General features: G+C 37.5%; 1 protein-coding gene across 2 annotated transcripts in view; it reads left to right on the plus strand.

Annotated features, from left to right (window-relative positions):
- ctnna1 (catenin (cadherin-associated protein), alpha 1) overlaps positions 1–17,651 on the plus strand; it is a 205,777-nt gene extending 188,126 nt beyond the window's left edge. For both annotated transcript variants that reach the window (XM_039775526.1, XM_039775527.1), the window contains exons 17-18: positions 1,721–1,855; positions 16,159–17,651. In XM_039775526.1, coding sequence (XP_039631460.1) covers positions 1,721–1,855; positions 16,159–16,446 — 423 coding nt within the window. In that variant the 3' untranslated portion in view covers positions 16,447–17,651. The remainder of the gene's footprint in view (positions 1–1,720; positions 1,856–16,158) is intronic.
- The last annotated feature ends 2,473 nt before the right edge of the window (positions 17,652–20,124 follow it).

Genomic DNA, 20,124 nt, shown 5'->3' on the forward strand with positions numbered 1-20,124 from the left:
CATACTGCCCAGTATCAGAAAGCTGTCTCAGTCACAGGTAAGGGATTCTCCAACAGGATAATGACCCAAAACAAACAGCTAAAAGTACCCGTGAATGGCTAAGACCATTGGTCTGTTGTGAAAGTGGCCTTCTATGAGCCCTGATTTTAATCCTATCAAACATCTATGGAAAGAACTGAAACTTGCTATCTGGAGAAGGTACCCTTCAAACCTGACACAGCAGGAGCAGTTTGGCCAGTAAGAGTGGACAAAACTAAGTCTCCCTGAGAGCTAGAGGAATTGATTGTTTGTAGTGAGTGCCTCTAAGGATTGTGCAACAAAATATTGTGTTAAGGCTCCCATCAGTTTGACAGATTCATTTTCGTTTTAGTTATTTGAAATATCCTGTTAAAATCAGACTTTGCCTTAGAATTCTAATTTTGTTAAATATGGAATGTACTATGACAGGTACCAATTTTGTCAGTTTCAAGTGAATTTCACAGTCAATTATGTGGGGTTTTGTGTGGGTTTGTTGAGGGGGTTCCAACAAATTTGTTTATGCCTGTAAATTGTTTCAGGATGTCTCCACTATTGTTTGGATTTCTGCAGTATAGCTGCATATATGTATTTACAAATTGTTTACAAAGTCTAACGTTCTTGCACATATCCAATGTATGAAGAACTGTGAAACGTGTTTAAGTGTGGCATAAAGATTTGTCTTGCAAATGTAGAATAGCCATTCTGTAGTAGCAAATGTTTTAATTCAGTTGGACCAGTTATGGAAAGAGACTTAAGTTGTTCCTGGCTTATTACTGTGTTCTTAATCACTGTACATCATTCTAGCTGTCTGACTTGCCATTTTACTTATTTAAATGAGTACATAAAGACTAGAACAAAAAGCAAGATACTATTCTAGACAGGACTTTAAGAGTAAACACAGAGTATTAATTTCAAAAGGATGTTATCATTCAATTTAAAAGTATTTTATAGAGACAGTTATTAGAATCCAGATCTTTCTAATTTCTTTAAATCTGATCAGCAAATACTTATTTTCAAGGTAAGTGTAATGGGGTGGTGGTGAAGATGAAATAAAGATAAATGGTTATGGCCTGTCCAAAGATGCCCACCTCAAATACCCTGAAACGTCAGATGCAGCTTCCTGAAAAATGGATCATTATTCAATATACTACTTTGTCTCTGCTCAAAAATTCTCTGGTGTTGGCCATTGGAGTTCTTTATTTAAACTGACCAGAGTTCTATACTTAAACTGACTAGTCTACTTCCTTTGTTGAATTTGTATGTTATCCCACAACCAAGAAACTTGCAGGTGAAACTGTCCAGTCCAAATTGACCACCCAGGCTGTGAGTGTGCCCAGTGGTGGACACAGTTCTATCCAGGTTTGAATTATGGGCGCCATAGTGTTTTTTCTAGCGCTAAGATTTTTTTTAGTTTGTTATTGATTCTATTTTTTATTTTTATTTCATTTTTTGCAATTTTCCAATTATAGTTTTTATTTGGCTTTTCATTTAGTTTCTATTTAGTTTTTGTTTTCACTATTTTCTAATTTTTTTTTTTCCTCTATGGTTTTAGTTTTTCAGCAATTAAAGCTAAATGTTACTAGTGTTGTACTAATCTTAATGTCCACACGTACATAGTTTACTTTATAGTTGATTGTATATCATTCAGAATTGATTAATTTCTATATTTTGTTTATAGCTGGAATTTTGTTTTTCTCCCCAGTGTCCAGATTCTTCCTGTAAACAGGATCTCCTTGCCTACCTGCAACGCATTGCACTTTATTGCCACCAATTGAATATTTGTAGCAAAGTAAAAGCGGAAGTTCAGAACCTTGGAGGGGAACTAGTAGTGTCTGGAGTGAGTATTTTGTTTTTCTTCAGTCCACCGATCAAATTTGTATGTGTTACTTCTGTTTAAAGCTTTGTATTTCTTTTGCAACTTATGACAGTTAAGTTTTGAAGTATGCAGATTCTTAGAATTAATCTTCAAAGGGATATATCTTTTTATTGCTTTTAAGTAACATACTTCAAGTGGAGGCAAGTAAAAAAATTACTTTATGGTGGCTTAGGCAGTGATATGAGCAACAGAAGTCAGTTGCACTGGCACTCAAGTTCAAGTGCAGAAAATTGCACATTGCCCAAAGTAAGTGGTCAGATGTCAGTCTCTGAGAAAAAGCAAGTTGTACCCCACTGTCAGTGTCATACGGAAATGTATTAGGGTACAGAGAGAAGAGAAAAAAAAAATTACACTGAACAAAAAAAAGGCAGAAATGTAGACTTTAATCTGGAAATTTCCACTTTAATCTTGTAGTTTTTGTCATTAAAATAAATGTCATAAAACTTCATTTTAAAATTTGTAATTTACTAGAGTTTCTCAAATCCCATCGTAATTAAAGTAACACGTTAAATGCTTTGTATTCTGTGTGTTACATGACCCAGTCATTAATCACTACCTGCTTCTTAAACAGGCTTTTTCTTTCGTAGACCGCAGAATGCAGGCAGTGATCGCAACACAGAATACATTACATTCCTGATATTACAGATCTCTGAACATTTTAGAATAGATGTATACTTGGTATTATTTTCCCATTATATGCTTGCTGAGACATGAGTGACCCTGAATGAAATTTAATGCTGCAGTACTGTCTCTGTCGAACATACCAACCCCCAATTGCTGTCCTTCCATATTCTTTGTCCACGTAACCAATTGCCACACAATTAGCTCTAGCAAATGTAAAACCAGCTGTAAACTTTTGAGAACAGATTCTTCAAAACTTTTATGGAACATTGAAACATGTTTAATTTGTCTATTGAGGCAGGAACAATCTCTGGATGGGGGCACCAGCTCTGTGCCACCGCACCCTTACATGAATTAACAGTATACATTAAATGAAGTTCACAATTGATTTCATCATAAAAATGCTATCAAGTATACTTCCTAGTATTCTAATAGCACACAGCTGCAAGATGATAGTGCTTGGAAATCTAAATAGACTTAGAAGACAGTCATCATAAATATGTAACTATGAGCTTTCTTCTATTGAATTGAATTCATTTATTGTCATTGTATGGTACAATGAGATTCAATATGCAAATCCTCCATAAAGTAATTTTCCTGTAAAATTATAAAATGACAATGCAATAAAAATAATCAAAAATGCACAATATTAAAGCACAAGTATAATAAACACTACAGTGCAGATAGTACAAATGGTTCATAACGCGGATCAGGTTGTGCGATGTTGCAGTGCAAGTTTACAGTGTTGTAATTGTAATTATAAGTAGTTCTTCTGGGAGCACTTGATGGACTCGTTGAGTGTGTTTGTAGCTCTTGGGATGAAGCTATTTCTGAACCTTGAGGCCCATGCAAGTAAAGGCACTGAAGTGTTTGCTGGATTGGAGAAGTTCAAATAGACTGCTGTATGGCTGAGTGGAATCCATGTAGATGCTGGTGGCTTTCCTTAGACAGCATGTGCTATAAATGTCCTGCAGGTCTGGAAGCTGCATCCTGACAATCCTCTGCCCTCTTCGATACAACCTACCCTAGAGCTTTCTGATTAACTACCATGCAGCTACAGTGGAGGAAATAATTATTTGACCCCTCACTGATTTTGTAAGTTTGTCCAATGACAAAGAAATGAAAAGTCTCAGAACAGTATCATTTCAATGGTAGGTTTATTTCAACAGTGGCAGATTGCACATCAAAAGGAAAATCGAAAAATAACTTTAAATAAAAGATAGAAATTGATTTGCATTTCATTGAGGGAAATAAGTTTTGAACCCTCTAACAAAAAAAGACTTAATACTTAGTGGAAAAACCCTTGTTTGCAAGCACAGAGGTCAAACGTTTCTTGTAATTGATGACCAAGTTTGCACATTTTAGGAGGAATGTTGGTCCACTCCTCTTTGCAGATCATCTCTAAATCCCTAAGGTTTGAGGCTGTCTCTGTGCTACTCTGAGCTTGAGCTCCCTCCATAGGTTTTCTATTGGATTAAGGTCCGAGACTGACTAGGCCACTCCATGACCTTAATGTGCTTCTTCTTGAGCCACTCCTTTGTTGCCTTTGCTGTATGTTTTGGGTCATTGTCGTGCTGGAACACCCATCCACGACCCATTTTCAGTTTCCTGGCAGAGGGAAGGAGATTGTCGCTCAGGATTTCACGATACATGGCTCTGTCCATTTTCCGTTAATGCGATTAAGTTGTCCTGTGCCCTTAGCAGAAAAACACCCCCAAAGCAAAATGTTTCCACCCCCATGCTTGACGGTGGGGACGGTGTTTTGGGGGTCATAGGCAGCATTTTTCTTCCTCCAAACACAGCGAGTTGAGTTAATGCCAAAGAGCTCTATTTTGGTCTCATCAGACCACAGCACCTTCTCCCAGTCACTCTCTGAATCATTCAGGTGTTCATTGGCAAACTTCAGATGGGCCTGCACATGTGCCTTCTTGAGCAGGGGACCTTGCGAGCCCTGCAGGATTTTAATCCATTGCGTGTAATGTGTTTCCAATGGTTTTCTTGGTGACTGTGGTCCCTGCTAATTTGAGGTCATTAACTAACTCCTCCCGTGTAGTTCTAGGATTCTTTTCACCTTTCTCAGAACCATTGACACCCCACGAGGTGAGATCTTGCGTGGAGCCCCAGAGCGAGGTCGATTGATGGTCATTTTGTGCTCCTTCCATTTTGAACAATCGCACCAACAGTTGTCACCTTCTCTCCCAGCTTCTTGCTAATGGTTTTGTAGCCCATTCCAGCCTTGTGCAGGTCTACAATTTTGTCTCTGACATCCTTGGACAGCTCTTTGGTCTTTCCCATGTTGTAGAGTGTGGAGTCTGCTTGATTGATTGATTCTGTGGACAGGTGTCTTTTATACAGGTGACTAGTTAAGACAGGTGTCCTTAATGAGGGTGACTAATTGAGTAGAAGTGTCTAACCACTCTGTGGGAGCCAGAACTCTTAATGGTTGGTAGGGGTTCAAAACTTATTTCCCTCAATGAAATGCAAATCAATTTCTATCTTTTATTTAAAGTTATTTTTTCGATTTTCCTTTTGATGTGCAATCTGCCACTGTTGAAATAAACCTACCATTGAAATGATACTGTTCTGAGACTTTTCATTTCTTTGTCATTGGACAAACTTACAAAATCAGTGAGGGTCAAATAATTATTTCCTCCACTGTATAATACCACACACAGACTATGGGTTAAAATACTCTGAGTGGTGCACTGAGAGTAACAACGCTAAAGCGGCTATAGCATTTGGAATAGTGTGTTCATTCCATGCACCATTATATTGTTACCAAATGATTACAATCAAGTGAAAATTTGTAAACGATATGCAATTTTGGTGTATTTGATAAATCCCGCATAACTGATGTGAATCTGAAATAAGGGAGATTACACAAACCGCTGAGAGCCGCCAGTTTGCAAAACCGAGCAGAAAAGTATGTAAGTAAGGGGGAGGCTGGCATTAGAACGTGCATCCCCACCACCCAGTGTAGATGCTTTTAATGTTATATGGGTAGAGCGGCCAATTTATTCACATTCCAGAAGCATCTGTGTCCACTAGCCCCAATTTCCCAGGCAGTGATATTGTGCATCATTGCTGTTGTGAAATGAAGATGTGATCTTTTAACATTTATTTATATAACATGTTTCCATACAAACAGTGTAGCTGAAAGTGCTTTACAAAATGTAATAAAAGGAAATTAGTATATAACAAACTAGTTTAGGCAATAATATTATATGGTATATAACAAAGAAAAAGGTAAGATCATATGGCCAGGAAGACCAAAAAAAAAGTTTGGGGGAAAAAAAAAATTTGCAGGTGTTTTAAGGCCATAAGACCACCCAGCCTTCCCCAGGTTATTCCACCTAACATAGATGTTCTAAATCAGTCCTTATGGTTTACAGGCTTTACATGGAAGAAATTGAAGATATTGGTAATTATGTGGTCATTTGGGACACCCGCCATTCAATCCATAAAGCCAGGGGGTGCTACACAGTACCTTGATCAGGTGGTGATGGTGCAGATCGCCACTGCAGAAGAACTGGAACAGACAGACGGCAGGGAATTGCAGATTCCAGAGAAAAATTCATTGCCCATGTACTGTAGACTACTATATGATACCACTAAAATGTAGCTACAAAAAAGCCATTTTAAAATAATGGGGTTTTTGAGGAGACTTTTTGGAATGAAGACCCACGAGACAGAGACTTGTAACATGAGATTCTTTCATGTTAAAATAATGGGGTTTTAGCAGTTAGCATTGAGAGTTTCTATTGGTAAAATATTCTGGATTTTAGGTGCATAACCGCAAAAAGCCGCCTCGCCAGTTCTTTTCAGGTTGGTTCTTGGAATTATAAGCAGATATTCAATTGAAAAATCTGAGATTACAACTTGGAATGTAAGGAGACAAATATTCCAAAATAGGACAGGGTGACATTATTTAAGGCTTTGTAAACAATTAGCAGTATTTTAAAGTCAATTCTAAATGGCATGGGTAACCAATGTAATGTTGCTAGAACTGGTGAAATGTGTTCAGATTTTTTTTTTTTTTTTTTCTTGATGCTGCATTCTGCAGTAACTGTAACAGGTTGTCTTTCTTAGGCAGTCTTGTAAGGAGTGCTTTATAGTAATCTAGTCTGGAAAAAAGTGAACTAATTTTTCAGCATCTTGAAGTTAACTTTAGGAATATAGCTAAAGTGAAAAAAATGCAGTTCTTGTAATCTGATTTAATATGTGATTTAAAATTTAGGTCAGAGTCAATAACTTGCCATAAACTCTTACTCTGACTTTTAAAGGGATAGAGTTTATTTCTAATACCCTCACTAAGACTTCTGTTTTCTACTTAGTTTGAGAAAATTGCTGCTCATCGATTCAGAAATGCAAGTAAGACGTAGGATCAAAAAGCCAAGAGTGTCTGGGTCATCAGGTGCTATCAATAAATGTGTCATCTGCATAGCTGTTATAGCTCACCTTGTGCTTTGAGATAATCAGACCTAATAGAAGCACATAGATTGAAAAGAGCAGTGGACCCAAATTAGATCCTTGTGGTACACCATATAAAATTTCATGGGTTTTTGAGGTATAATCACCACAACTAACAAAGAATGTTACGACTAAAACCAATTTAATGTGATGCTGGTGAGGGCCAGTATTTATAAGAATACTGTGACCAATGGAGTCAAATGCTTCACTCATGTCTAAGAGAATGAGAACAAATGTACAGTCTCTAGCCGCATTAACCCACAAGTTATTTACTATACTGTGACCAATGGTGTCAAATGCTGCACTCAAATCTAACGGAACAAGAACAAATGTATGACCTCTATCTGCATTAACCCGCAACTTATTTGCTACTTTAACCAGTGCAGTTTCTGTGCAGTGATTTGTTCTAAAATCTGACTGGAACTTGTCAAGATTAGAATGTTTAATCAAGTAATTATTTTGTAATGATTGCCTTTTCTAGAATTTTACTAAAAGGCAGGTTAGAAATTGGTCTAAAATTGTCAAACAGAAAAGTCAAGATTATTTTTCTGATTCAGAGGTTTGACAACTGCCGTCTTAAGACAGTCAGGAAAGACACCAACCCCACCCATATCTAATAATGAGTTCACTATGTCAAGTACCCGATCATAGGACATCAGAGACTTCTTTGTAAAAGACTGTTGGTATTGGGTGAAGGACGCAGGTGGAAGGTTTCAGTTGAGAAATTATTTTACGTAATTCAGATAGATCCATTCTTTCTTTCAAAATTATTTGACTTTCTTAAAATGGAATACTGCAGTTCAGTTGGATTTAACATTGGGGGTGTGTTCTGTTATGTCTAATTTAATTTTTTGTTTAAAAAAATATAGTGAAAGCCTAAAGTTCATTAGTACTTTTTAGGTTGCATTACATTGAGCTGGGTTTAGAAGATTGGTAGTTGAGAATAAAACTATTGAATTGCCAGCATTATCATTTATAATTTTGGAGAAGTAGGACTGCCTCTTAACACTAGAATTACTAAAGCCTACAAAAAAAATCCCAACCCACCTTAAATCCCTTCGCACCTCTCCGTCAGAGTCTTTTGTGTTGTAAATGTGTCAATAAGCTCAAGCAGCCTGCTATCCCAAAGCCCCACCCCACCACCAGTGCAGAAAGGGCAGAAAGTTCTCTCAGCTGAAGTCTGTGCGAGTTGTATAGGGAAATATATCGTTATTTGGAATACATACATTTCATGTGTTCCATGTCTACAACAATCTACGTAAACACATCGTTAAATGTTTTTCATGTTTTAGTAACAATTGACAAAATGTTTACATGAAGTGTAAATAATAAATCAAGGTAAATGATTAAATGACATTCGATCTGGATTTTATGTAAGTCACATGTAAATGTTTTTCATTTAAATACCATCAGAAAACATAATCAAAAACAGGACACGATACTTGGCGAGCTTTGTAAGTGCTGCTTTTTCTTTGAAGGACATGCGTGTGTCTCATTGACTGGCAGGAATACGCCCGACCTGTTGCATCCAAACTGTGCCATTTTTCACCTTTGTGCAGCTGCGCACAATGTGTGAGTGGATGTTTCTTGAGGGGGGGGGGCTCCTGTTCTCTTTCTCAGATGCAGAACCCTCATCAATCAGTGGAGGGGACGCTGGCACACGCATGTTGCTGCCGCTCTTCCCTGTTATCAACAGCTCTCGTTAAAATTCGTGTTAAACCTTAACTTTTTGCAATTGTTCACTTTCTTTTTATTGTATGTATAGTTTATGGATGCAATAGACTCAAACTGTGTTAATATGGATTTACTTTTATGGAGTTTGCCTTGACTGGGTTTGCAGCCTCAGGGACAACCGAATGTTTCTGTGGCACACTGGACGAGCACTATGAACATTTTTTTGGACCCTGATCTATGATCCGGGAATGGTCTGTCTTGATTATATTTTATACACTGGATTGCTCTTAATTCCTCCTTTTCGTGCTCAATGACTAAGAAATGATCTGAGGTTTACACCCAGCTGGATGCGGCTCTGGACGATCCCGCTTTTAATACCCAGCATTATATGTATGTGGCTGTATGTTGGAACCTCCATATTTTGGTATCTTCATGTGCATTGTGTAATATCTCCTACTATGCTTTTTCTGCTGCTTGCAGCTCGCGCGCATCGCAGGTCAGATAGCCACCACAGCTTGGCTGTGAATTAAGTTCACCCGCAGCATTTGCCCAGGAATACACCGTCCTACTCATGGTCTTTGAAATAGGTCGGTGTCAGTGTGCCAAATCTACAATATGTTAACACACATCGGCTAATATTGCATTGTTTAGCTCAAGATCTCTTAATGGCAAAGCACTGGTGCTATCAGAATTCATTACAGACTCAAACCTTGACTTGCTATACTTAACAAAAACTTGGCAAAAGCCAAATGATTTTACATCTGTCACAGAGGTGACCCCGCCCGGATACATTCACTTCACGGAGCTTCGCAGCTCAAGACAGGGCGGAGGAGTCACAGTAATTGCTAAATCGAAATTAAACATCAAAAGAATCCCCATTGAAGGTCCATTGTCTTTCGAGTGTCTGGCTCTTAAGCTAATAACAAAATCTGGTCCTGTCTCACTTATTGTTGTCTATAGTCCCCCGAAATACATTGCATCTTTTTTATCTGATCTGACTTAAGTTCAATTTCCCAGAGAGTCATTCTTCTTGGCGATTTCAACATCCATATTGACATTACTACATGTAAACTAAATGACTTGGTGCAGCAGGTTGATTCTCCCACCCACTCTGGTGGTCATATACTGGACCTGATCTGCACATATGGATTATCTGTCAGCAACACTTATATCAGTGATTTGGGGCTCTCTACCATAAAGCAGTGTTTTTCACTGTCTCATTACCTCTCCCTCCTCTTACCTGTAAACTTCAAGTTTCTTTCTGAAACCTTAGTGTCCCTCTGTTTTTGCTGGATCCATTTCTGATTTTTTTCTGTTTTCGCCTGTTCCATCAACACTAGATAGTCTTGTTGACCACTATAACTCAGCCCTTCATTCAGCACTAGATAAAACGGCTCCTTTAAGTGTTCAGCTCCATGGTAAAATTCAGGGCTACGATCTGTGAAAGCAACCGGCTGACGCCGTGAGAGAATCTCACGTAAGACTGGCCTCACTGTTCACATCCAGGCTTTCTCTGACCATAAAAGGGCTTACAGGGATGCGCTAACTGTTGCCAAGAACACACGTTATGGCAGAATAATAGAAAGGGGCCATGATAACCCAAGGGTTTTGTTCTCTGGAGTTAATTACTTCAACCTGCATGTGGCCCAATTACCTCCTCTACTGAAGCCTGTGAAAAATTCCTCCACTTTTTCTGCAATAAAATTAAAGATCTAAATAATTCAACTAACATAAATCCGTCATCCATATATATCCATATATATCCATACATCCCTCGACATTGAGTTTGTGCCAGCCACTTTTAAAATCGCTTCTGTAACCCCCATGTTTTTTTAAAAAAAAAAGTCTAGTCTTGATGGTGATGATCTTAACAAGTTTCTGCCTGTTTTCCACTTAATTTTTCTGTCAAAAATTCTTGAGTGTGTTGTAGCCTCCCAGCTCACCAATTACTTGACCTCTAATAATTTGATGGAATCCTTTCAGTCTGGTTTCAGGGCACTGCACAGCTGTGAAACTGCTGCTGTTTGGGTAACCACTGATTTGCTTATGGCAGCAGACTCTGGACAAACCAGCATATTAATCCTGTTAGACCTAGTGCAGCATTTGACACTCTCAGACATGACATTCCACTGCCCAGAATGGAGAACATGCTGGGTATCTCTGGCACTGTGATTCAAGTCCTATTTGACTGATAGACAAGCGTTTGTTAGTCTTGGCAACTGCAGATCCATTCAGCGCCAGTCACACGAGGAGTTTCTCAGTGCTCTGTCATCGGCCCTCCTCTTCTGCATTTATATGCTTCCCCTTGGCCATATTATTTGTAGGTATGGACTGGGTTATTTTGATGTCAAAAGTGCAACTTCATCAGTTTAATCAGCTCATGACTTCCCTCAATGAAATTAAAACCTGAATGGAGCAGAACTCTTTAAAATTAAATTGCAACAAAACTGAACCCCTGCAAATTGGCACTAAAGCGCTACTTAAGAAAATGAGCTCCTTTTCAGTAACTCTTGATGGTGATCTCATCAGACCTTCTTTTGAAGCAAGGAATCTTGTTGTCATTTTAGATTACTCCCTTTCTTATTCTGCCCACATAAACCACATTAAGAAACTCTCTCCTTTTCTAATGCTAACAGACTTGTCCATGCTTTAATCACATCCCGCATCGATTGTTGTAACTCGCTGCTGGCAGGTGCACCTTCTAATCTTATATCACCGCTCCAGTTGATTCAAAGCTCTGCTGCAAGAGTCCTTACTCGAACCAGCAACAGTGAGCACATTGCACCCATCCTGCTTCACCTTCACTGGCTCCCTGTGTCTTGCAGGATTGAAATATAAAATTCTATTAATAACTTACAAAGCTTTAAATGGCCTTGCACCAAACTACATCAGTGACCTTCTAAATCTCTATGCTCTTGTACACCTACTAAGGTCCTCTGATTCCAGCAATCTTGTTGTGCCTCACATTAACCTGCAATCTATGGGCGACCAGGCCTTCAGCTTTATAGCATCCAGAGTTTGGAATGACATCCCAAAATTAATTAGATCAGCTGACTCAATTCATTCTTTTAAAAAGCAACTTGAAAGTCATCTATTTAGGAAGGCCCTTAACTTAACATTCTGCTCTTTCTTTCAGTTTACCTCTCTGTCCAGGTGCTCAGGATAAATTGTGTGTCTGTTATATTACAAATTAAGTTTTTCTTTTAGCATTGAATTTATTATTTTTACTCTGGTTCATTGCCCTTTATTCTATTTAATGCTTTATTTGTTTCATTGTTCTATTCAGGAAAAAAATTGCATCCAATGTTACATATACCCTGCTGTTTTTTTCTGGTTCTGTGAAGCGCCTTAAGCAAGGGAAAGGTGCCATATAAATAAAATGTATTATCCTTATCTGAGTTCTCCTCTGTTATAGCAAGTCTTTATGTGAAAACGGCATTGTCAGATCGGGGGGAGAATAAAACTGAATTAAAAAAAACACAACTAACCTTTACCAAGTATCATAAATTTACACCGGCTGTTACAGACTCAAATCAAATTTGTTTTTGTTCCATGATAGTCAGAATAAGAGCAGCTCACTTCTCAAAATGGAGGCATCCGGGATCGAAGCGGCGACCTTTTGATTATATTCTTGAATAAAAGCACATTTGTTTTATTATACTTGTACCTTTTATGAAAGTGTTTATTTGATATTTGGACTTCAGGCTTCACACATTATACAGTTCATGCCTACATTTTTGTCAGTTTTCACTAAAACATGAAAAACTTTTGTTTTAACGATGTGTTTACAAAGATTGTTGTAGACACGGAACACAAATGAAATGCATGTATTCCAAATAACAATCTATTATTTACCCTAGGCAACTCGCACGCAGGTAAACAGGCTTAAGCTGGGAGAACTTTCTGCATTAATGGGGGGATGGAATAGCAGGCTGCTTGTGCTTATCGAAACACATTACAGAAGACGCTGACAGAGAGGTGCGAAGTGATTTAAGTTGGGCTGGGTTTACAAGTTTTTTAGTAGGCTTTGGTAATTCTAGTATTAAAGCAAAAAAACGTTCAGTTATTTTAGCTATCAATATTTCATAATGGAGTATCAGTTTAGTTTCTCCATCCCCACCCCCACCAAACCATTAACGCTCAGCTCACCAGCATGTTGTTTAAATTGGACACTCTTTTGGTTTTCCAGAGTCTAGTAGTGCTGGATAATTTCTGAAACTGTCTTTTCAGGGGCAACTGTGTCAGCTGCAGCTCTCACCTTAGCATAATTTTCCACCTTGCCGTTAACTAAACATAAATCAATTTAATCAATTCAAAACAGACTGATTGTTTAGACTATCGGCAAACTTTAAAGCAGCAGATGTATCAAAGTAACTTTTAACAATACGCTACTCAATCATTATAGTTATCAGTATTTCCATGTTAAACAATATGAAAAAGTGGTGTGATATACCGATATCCATAACCTGCTTCACCTCAACTTTTAATCCTTTAGCAATGACAAAATCCAGGATTTAAGTTATTTGAGTTATTGCCAATTTGTCCAAATTTCATAATATATCATCTGTACCTGTATTTCTAATACAGTGCACATCAAAAGGCGAAATAGTAGTTAATTTGCATTTATTGTGATTAACCCGGTTTTTTACTTAAACTATGGTTTATGTTAATACAGTGCACAACTAAAGATGAGCTAAATACAGAATTATGACATCCTAGTAAGGCATTATGGAGAGCATTAGAATTATGTAGTCAGAAATTACAGATTACCGTAGAAATGTTTTTGGAGAAGATCTTGGAGCTGAATTTGTTTGGGTACAGACATTCTCACCTGAAGAAACACTCTCCCAGAAGAGATCCCAGTTATCCACAAACTCGATGTTTTGTCCCTTGCAGAAGCCTCTCAGCCAGTAGTTTAATGCCGGCAGACAACTGTAGTATTCATCAAATCTTCTAGTTAGAGGGAGAGGAGGTTCTTTGGTGCTGGGGTCCTCTCCTTCTCTCATACACAAGCACCAGGAAATCAAGTTTCTTTTAAGGGTAAGATATATTAAGGTTATAAATTGAATCCCTAATAAATGCATCACCAGGGACTGCCAGCACCGTGGGAGGGTGTAGACGGTCAAAGCAGTTCTGGATGGTGACGCTTGACTGAGCCAATGGAGATAATGAGCCCCCTGCTTGCATACAGTCATATGAAAACGTTTGGGAACCCCTCTCAGCCTGCATAATTTACTTTTAACAAAAAAAAAAAAACAGTGATCAATTGCAAGTTATGCATCCCTTTGACTCTCCTCCGAAGAGTGACAACATGGGATCCTCAAAGCAACTCTCAAAAGATCTGAAAACAAAGATTGTTCAGTATCATGGTTTAGGGCAAGGCTACAAAAAGCTATCTTAGAGGTTTAAACTGTCAGTTTCAACTGTAAGGAATGTAATCAGGAAATGGAATTCCACAGGCATAGTTGCTGTTAAACCCAGCAGGTCTGGCAGGCCAAGAAAAATACAGGAGCGGCATATGCGCAGGATTGTGAGAATGTTTACAGACAACCCACAGATCACCTCCAAAGACCTGCAAGAACATCTCGCTGCAGATGGTGCATCTGTACATAGTTCTAAAAATCAGTGCAATTTGCACAAAGAACATCTGTGGCAGGCAGCCCTTTTTGCACTCATGCCACAGAGTCGCTTGTTGTATGCAAATGCTCATTTAGACAAGTCAGATTCATTTTGGAACAAAGTGCTTTGGACTGATGAGACAAAAATTTAGTTATTTGGTCGTAACAAAGTGCTTTGCATGGCGGAAGAACAACACCCCATTCCAAGAAAAACTGATGCAACTTATTGTCAAATTTGGTGGAGGTTCCATCATGCTGTCTGGCTAGTTCAGGGACTGTGGTCCTTGTTAAAGTCGAGGGTCGGATGAATTCAACCCAATATCAACAAATTCTTCAGGGTAATTGTTCAAGCATCAGTCACAAAGTTGAAGTTACGCAAAAAGACAATGACCCAAAACACAGTTCGAAATCTACAAAGGCATTCATGCATAGGGGTGAATGTTCTGGAATGGCCGTCGCAGTCCCCTCGCTTGAATATCATCGAAAATCTATGGGATGATTTGAAGCAGGCTGTCCATGCTCCGCAGCCATTGTATTTAACTGAACTGGAGAGATTTTGTATGGAAGAATGGCCAAAAATACCTCCATCTAGAATCCAGAAAATCATCAAAGGCTATAGGAGGCGCCTAGAGGCTGTTATATTTGCAAAAGGAGGCTCAACTAAATATTGACGTAATATCACTGTTGGGGTGCCCAAATTTATGCACCTGTCAAATTTTATGATGCATATTGCATATTTTCTGTTAATCCAATAAACTTAATGTCACTGCTGAAATACTACTGTTTCCATAAGGCATGTCATATAGTAAAAGGAAGTTGCTACTTTGAAAGTTCAGCCAATGATAGACAAAAATCCAAAGAATTAAGAGAACTTTTTCATATGACTGTAGCTGAAACAGCCTGATATCCTTTGTCGTTGCTACAGATGGACGCAGGGGGTAAAACTTGCTTGGCCAAGTGAGTGTGTGGCATAGTGTTGGGTTGAAGTTTTTGAATGAAGGTGACTTGTAACAATTTCAGCTGCCGAAGAAGTTTCTTTTTAGCAGTTGAGCCTTTAGTTCCCTCAGGTGTGATTCTCAGGTGTGATGCTAGTAGATGCTAGATCTGGTTCTCAAGGGCCTGGAATATTTCGACAATGCACTGCATCTCACAGTTCACCACTGTCCACTTCCTGTTCATGTTCTAGGAAAGAAAGGGAGAGATCCTTATGATATCACACAACCTCTGTATGCGAGAGAATATAAATTTTTTTAAAAAGTAAATATAACTGCAATTGCAATATTTGTTTTGAGAGGTTGTTTATGTGCAAGAGACTAAATGCTTCCAAGAAGGGTGATACCAACAGTACAACATTGCAGTGTTATGGGATATTGAATCTATTATTGGTACAATGGTAGCTGACAGCTTGGGGTTAGAAAAGAAAACTGGTTCTCTGGGTTGTGCATGATAAAATTTCTTGGTTATGGACTGCGAAATCCTTTTTTTGAAAGAGAGAAATTCCTAAATGCCTATTTTTGTTTTATTTTAATTGATATTGGTATAAAACAACTATTTTTATTTAATATAAAGACTTAAAAATTTCAAGTGTTATACTCACTACACTTCGGCTATTTGCAACTCTGTTGTTGCATAAGGAGAATAGCAGTTTGTTTTTGGCCTTGTAATTTAAGCCCACTAATGCCATAAACCCCTTCGGGCATAAGGAGTTAATACCTCTAATTATAAGCTAAAGCTGTTGTGAATTTGCAAGAATAAAACTGAAGAATAATAAAGCAGCAATAGGAAGGAAACAGGTGCAAGAACACCAAACGAAACTAATGCATACTGAAACTATCTAAAGAAGATGCATGTATTAATAATTTTTTTTTTTTTTGATTGCAGGTGGATAGCGCTATGTCACTAATTCAGGCTGCCAAGAATTTGATGAATGCTGTGGTACAAACTGTTAAGGCTTCTTATGTTGCATCCACGAAATATCAGAAGTCCCAGGGAATAAAATCTTTGAACCTACCAGTTGTTTCATGGAAGATGAAGGCACCAGAAAAGAAGCCTCTTGTTAAGCGTGAAAAGCAAGATGAGGGCCAAACTAAAGTTAAAAGAGCCTCACAGAAGAAACATGTTAACCCAGTGCAAGCTCTAAGCGAGTTCAAAGCAATGGATAGCATTTAATTACATAACTTCCTGATAGTGCTGGCTAAAGTTGTTAATCAAACAGCACAATGTGCAAATTATAGCTACAGGTGTCTGTTATAAAAAAGTATATTGAGCATTTCTGGTTTGCAGATTGTTTTAAGATGTATGAATAATTTTTAATATTTTTGAAAATGTATTTTTGTTTAACCTTTGAATACAGTGATTTGCAAAAGCTATTTTATGCAATGTAGTTCATTTTGTTGGTAGTTTCACAAATTTAATTGGAGGGCTCTGGTTTGTAAGTATGTATCACAATCTCATTACATGAGTATTTCAGGTTTCAATATGCAGTCAGACGTTTTTCTGAAGTTTATTTGCTGGATTTTTATTTTCTTGCTTAATTGGGTCTGAGGGATGTTGGCACACTATTCAGAAATGTACATTACAGATGGATTTGCATTGGGCTATAGATTTGTTCCTCTGGTGTCTTTTATATATTCTCCAAGCTGCCTTATGAGTATGATTTCTTTTAAATGGAAATACTGCTTAAATTTCAAAACTAGAACCAAAGACATTGCATAAATTACTCAGTTAATTTTAAGTGCTGCCTTTTTTTAATGTCACCTAAAGGTTTTGATATGAAATCTGTTTAACTTTATTAGGCCCTGCTCCATACAAGATCACAACACCAGTAGAAGTTTTCTGCATGGAAGCATACTTCTACATTTCACTTTATAACCATGTAGCTTAGTTTTGGTTGTTGACACTAACAATACACAGTTTTATAGTTCAGTGTGAAATTAAATGCATATTTATAAAGTTATTTAAGTATTAATGATTCTAGGAAAGAACTATTGTCTCAGTATGTATGGTAAATGTTGAGCAATAAAGAAAAGCAGGAGACTATTTGTATAGATTCTCTGGTCGTATGATTGAAGAGTATGTGGTGTTCTGCTTCTTGACGATTATTTTAATTTATAGTCACAAAATACTGTCCTGCAAAGACCCTCCTTTCCTAAACTTAGGACCATCAGTGTAATGCATTTTAGTTATGTTTCAGCAACTAGTCTCTCACAATGACAATCTAGTAGGATAAGAAGCTTTCATGATTTATTTTGTGTTTTATAATAAACCTTACAAGTTTTATTTTCCCTGTAGATACCTAACTTACAATTTGGACTTTGTATATTCTAATTCTAATGAATATTGCTTATTCTAATAAATAAAGTCAGGTTTGTTTTCAAACTGTTAATCTTTTTCTTTTTTTTTTTTTTTTTTTTTTAAATGTTTCAGCTTCCATTTTTGCTTGCACCTAAACTGTCCTACATTGGTGGTTGTTTAGATTTTATTTTGGAAACTGTAGCTAATTAGAGGATAGGGAATCCATTGGTGTTTGATTCTCTATTTTAATTGAATTTTAAGTTTGGAATACTTATTAACCTGTTTATGCACTGAGCAGAGTGCTAAAAATTAAAGTCAGAAAAGCCTGTTTTCACAATGGTTGTAGCACTGTCATATAGTGCATTATTTTCTTCCTGTTACTTGTGCTGTCATTCTGTTTTGTTGTTTTTGTTGTTCCAGTATGGGAAAGCGCTTAATGACTGCCCTTGCCATGTTTGTTCCCAGGTGGATGCTAGCCATTGCCATGGACCCAGGTTTTGGTGCAACTGGAAGCCTTTTTTAAAAAAGGCTATAGTGCAAGAAAAACAAAAACCGTATTTAAAAACGTATTAAATTTTAAATATTAACACTAGAATCACAGAAGCCTATGAAAAAAGTCGTAATCCCGGCCCACCTTTATTGCTTCAAACCTCCTCATCAGTGTCTTTGTCTTGCAAATGTGTCGATCGGCAGTGAGCAGCCTACTCACACATCACAACCACGAGACAGTCTCTCTATCTGGCAGTGAGGTGTTAAAAATTGTATAGGTTGAATAATCTATTTAGAATGCATACATTTCATGTATGTTCCTGTTGGATGACAGGAAATGTGAGGCAAGAAAGTAGGGTTGAACACATAACATCTTACTGTAATGACAAAATGCAAACGTGAATTGTATAATGTGTGAAGACTGAAGTCCAAATTTCAAACACTTTTACAAAAAGTATACCAAAACAATAGCGCTTTTATTCAAGAATATAACCAAAGAAGAAAAACATTCAATTTGTATGGTGTTGTCAATGAGTAAAAATCCAAGTCCAAATATCAATCTACATCTACACTAAACTGACATGTCTGTTAAGCTGGTGCAGAGGTAAGAACTGCTTCCTCCTAATCAAGAGGTTGTGGGTTCAAGCCCTGATTCTCCCCATTTTGAGTAGTGAGCTGCTATTATTATTACTATTATATAATAAAAACATGCATTTGATTTCAATCTGTAACACCTGGGGCCTCATGCATAATGGTGTGTGTAGAATTCACACTAAAACATGGCATAAAGACGAGAGGAAATGTGCGTATGCACAAAAAAATCCAGATACATAAAACTGTGCATTTGCCAACTTCAACATTCTTCCACTTCATAAATACCGGTCAGTGTGAAAAGTAACACGTGCACGCGCCTGCTGGCACTCCCCAAACTCTTCCCAGAATTATGCCTTTTTGAATATACAAATCGATATAAATAACTCAAGTTCAGAATTCTGTGAAAAGGCAATGGCAAAAACACGGGGGGAATGAAAGAATTTCAGCGAATACCAAGTGGAGGCAAGGAAAAATGTACTATTTGTTCATTTAAACAGTGCTTTAAACAACTAAAGGAAGTTGATCGAGTGACAGAGTGTCGGAGAAATTTGAAAGCTTATGTTCACAAAGTCGTACAGTGTCCAAAATTGTCACATATCAAAGTCGCCGTGAAAAGGTATGTTGTAGCCCACCATCTGAGTGTCATATGAAAGCTTATTTGGGTACAGAGAAAAAAAATGCACACAGTGGGGCAGAAAAGCATGAAATATCAACTTTTAATCTCGAAATTTCCACTTTAATAAAGTAGAACTTCATAAACTTATTCTTAAAATTGCTGAATTTACTACTTTCTCAAATCCTATTGTAACCAAAGTTGAAAAACAAAGTTAAATGTTTTGTATTTGATCTATGTGCTCTGTGTGTGAATGAATCACTATGTGCTTCTTAAACGGGCTTTCTCTTCCTCCAACAGGAGACAGAATCCATTATATTTGTGATATTACAGCTCTCGGAATAAAGTACTGAGATGTATACTTGATATAATTTTCATGATGATAGGAGTTAAAACATTTTATTAAACATGGGAACACGATGGCGCAGTGATTGTTCATGCCTCACACTAGATTCTTGCTGCGCTGTGCGCAACCTTCGATAAAATAATTTATTGCAGCAGTACTGTCTCTTTCAAACATACTAACCCCCAATTCCTGTCCTTCCTTTTCTTTATCCAAATACCCAATTGCCACACAATCAACTCTGTAATAGACGTTAAGCCATCTGTAAGCTTAGAATGGCGATTCCTCAAAACTCTTAAGGAACATTTTGTAGTACATGTTTAATTATTCTATCCATATCCTTCCAGTGTCGTGCCAGCCCCCGTGATCGGAGCGCTAGCTCCTTGCTAGCACTGAGGCACTGTGTCCTCATAATGTTTAATTATTAACAATATACAGTAGATCATTTAAATTAAGTTACTTTTTTGTGTATAATATAATGTATTTTGCTGCATGTCTTCTTAAAAATATATAT

Source organism: Polypterus senegalus, chromosome 13 (genome assembly GCF_016835505.1).
Source record: "Polypterus senegalus isolate Bchr_013 chromosome 13, ASM1683550v1, whole genome shotgun sequence".
Classification (NCBI taxonomy): Eukaryota; Metazoa; Chordata; class Cladistia; order Polypteriformes; family Polypteridae; genus Polypterus; species Polypterus senegalus.